Here is a 1,245-nt window from a genome sequence, read left to right on the forward strand (position 1 = left end):
TTCTATTTAGCTCAAACCAGGACAATATCTTATCCTGAAATCAAACAGTTTAAAACAGAGATTTCTGATAAACACAGTTTAGGGTTCTAATCCTAAAGTTTAATATGCTCTCCAGGATATTCTGGTCCTCATACTATTGGTCTATTTCAGTGACACAGGAAACACTTCAAATTTCTCTGAGTAGAAACCAGTCATCAGTTCATTTAAGAAAGAGGAGGAAAAAAAGTATTTTGAGCAGCAGCAATGGAACAAGCTGCAGTAAATACATGCACTGGCACTTGAAAGCCTGTAAAGAAATAAAGCTATTCTAAGGACACCTGTTTCTTTGACAGCAGCAAAAAAAAATAATTTTTTTTAAGCAGCAGTCAATTCTTTTTCTGTATCATTTTTTCTGTTAAGAAGTGGCAGGAGATTTTTCATTATTATCTTATTTAGGCAAGCTGAATATCTACTGACAGCCAGAAACAACTGCTGAAGAATAACAAGACCTAACACCCAAATTCAAAACAATGCCTGACCTCTCTGGCAATTTTCTTCCATTTATTGCATACGTGTTAATCATTTATTGGTGCACCAGCTTATAGTTTTTGGTCAGCACAGTGGTTCTCTCCAGCAGGAAACACAAGTTATGCTCTCTCAAGAAAGTATTGAGGGTGAAGGGAAAGAATTGCAATTATATCTCTGAACCTAAATGAAAAAATATTATAGGAAGATTATACAGAATCCATGAGATATTTTAGCATAGGATGACACTCCATAGGAAACTAAGCAAGAAGTGATACCTACCTAACAGAGCTTGGACAGATTCAGCCTTCACTAATTGGTGGGATGACGGCAACATTGTCTCCGGGCTGCAGGACCAGGAGCTGATCTCCAAGAAGCACATACTCCTGTCGAACAGCAAAAACCACTTAATCTCAGATGACAACAAGACTGAGGGGGATTGGCAGGAGCACAAATAGGTTTCTAATTAGAGTATTTGCATTTAACCATGAGATTTCATTAAACATCAAACTGGTACACGGTCTTAGGGCAGCTGAGGTAAATACCACTGAGACTTATGCAACTCTGCTTCCAATATACTTTCAAAAATATGGCAAACACTCACCTCCTACTCTTGGATTTTCTTATTGCGGCTAAGGAGAAACCCACTCAGTTTAATTTTCAAAAGTCAGGATTTGGATTTGTCATAGGCCTTTATAGACAAACTACATCAGAACTAACCAATGTATACCAGATCCACCT

At 37.6% G+C, this 1,245-nt stretch overlaps 1 protein-coding gene across 1 annotated transcript; it reads right to left on the reverse strand.

Annotated features, from left to right (window-relative positions):
* Positions 1 to 806: 806 nt before the first annotated feature.
* LOC104537012 (molybdopterin synthase sulfur carrier subunit-like) lies at positions 807 to 910 on the reverse strand (the record flags this gene model as incomplete). The annotated part of the gene is made up of 1 exon (XM_010179777.1): positions 807 to 910. A coding segment is annotated over one exon (104 nt), but the record flags the coding sequence as incomplete, so codon positions are not given.
* Between the last annotated feature and the right edge of the window lie 335 nt (positions 911 to 1,245).

This window comes from Mesitornis unicolor, unplaced genomic scaffold (genome assembly GCF_000695765.1).
Source record: "Mesitornis unicolor isolate BGI_N332 unplaced genomic scaffold, ASM69576v1 Scaffold47722, whole genome shotgun sequence".
Lineage (NCBI taxonomy): Eukaryota > Metazoa > Chordata > Aves > Mesitornithiformes > Mesitornithidae > Mesitornis > Mesitornis unicolor.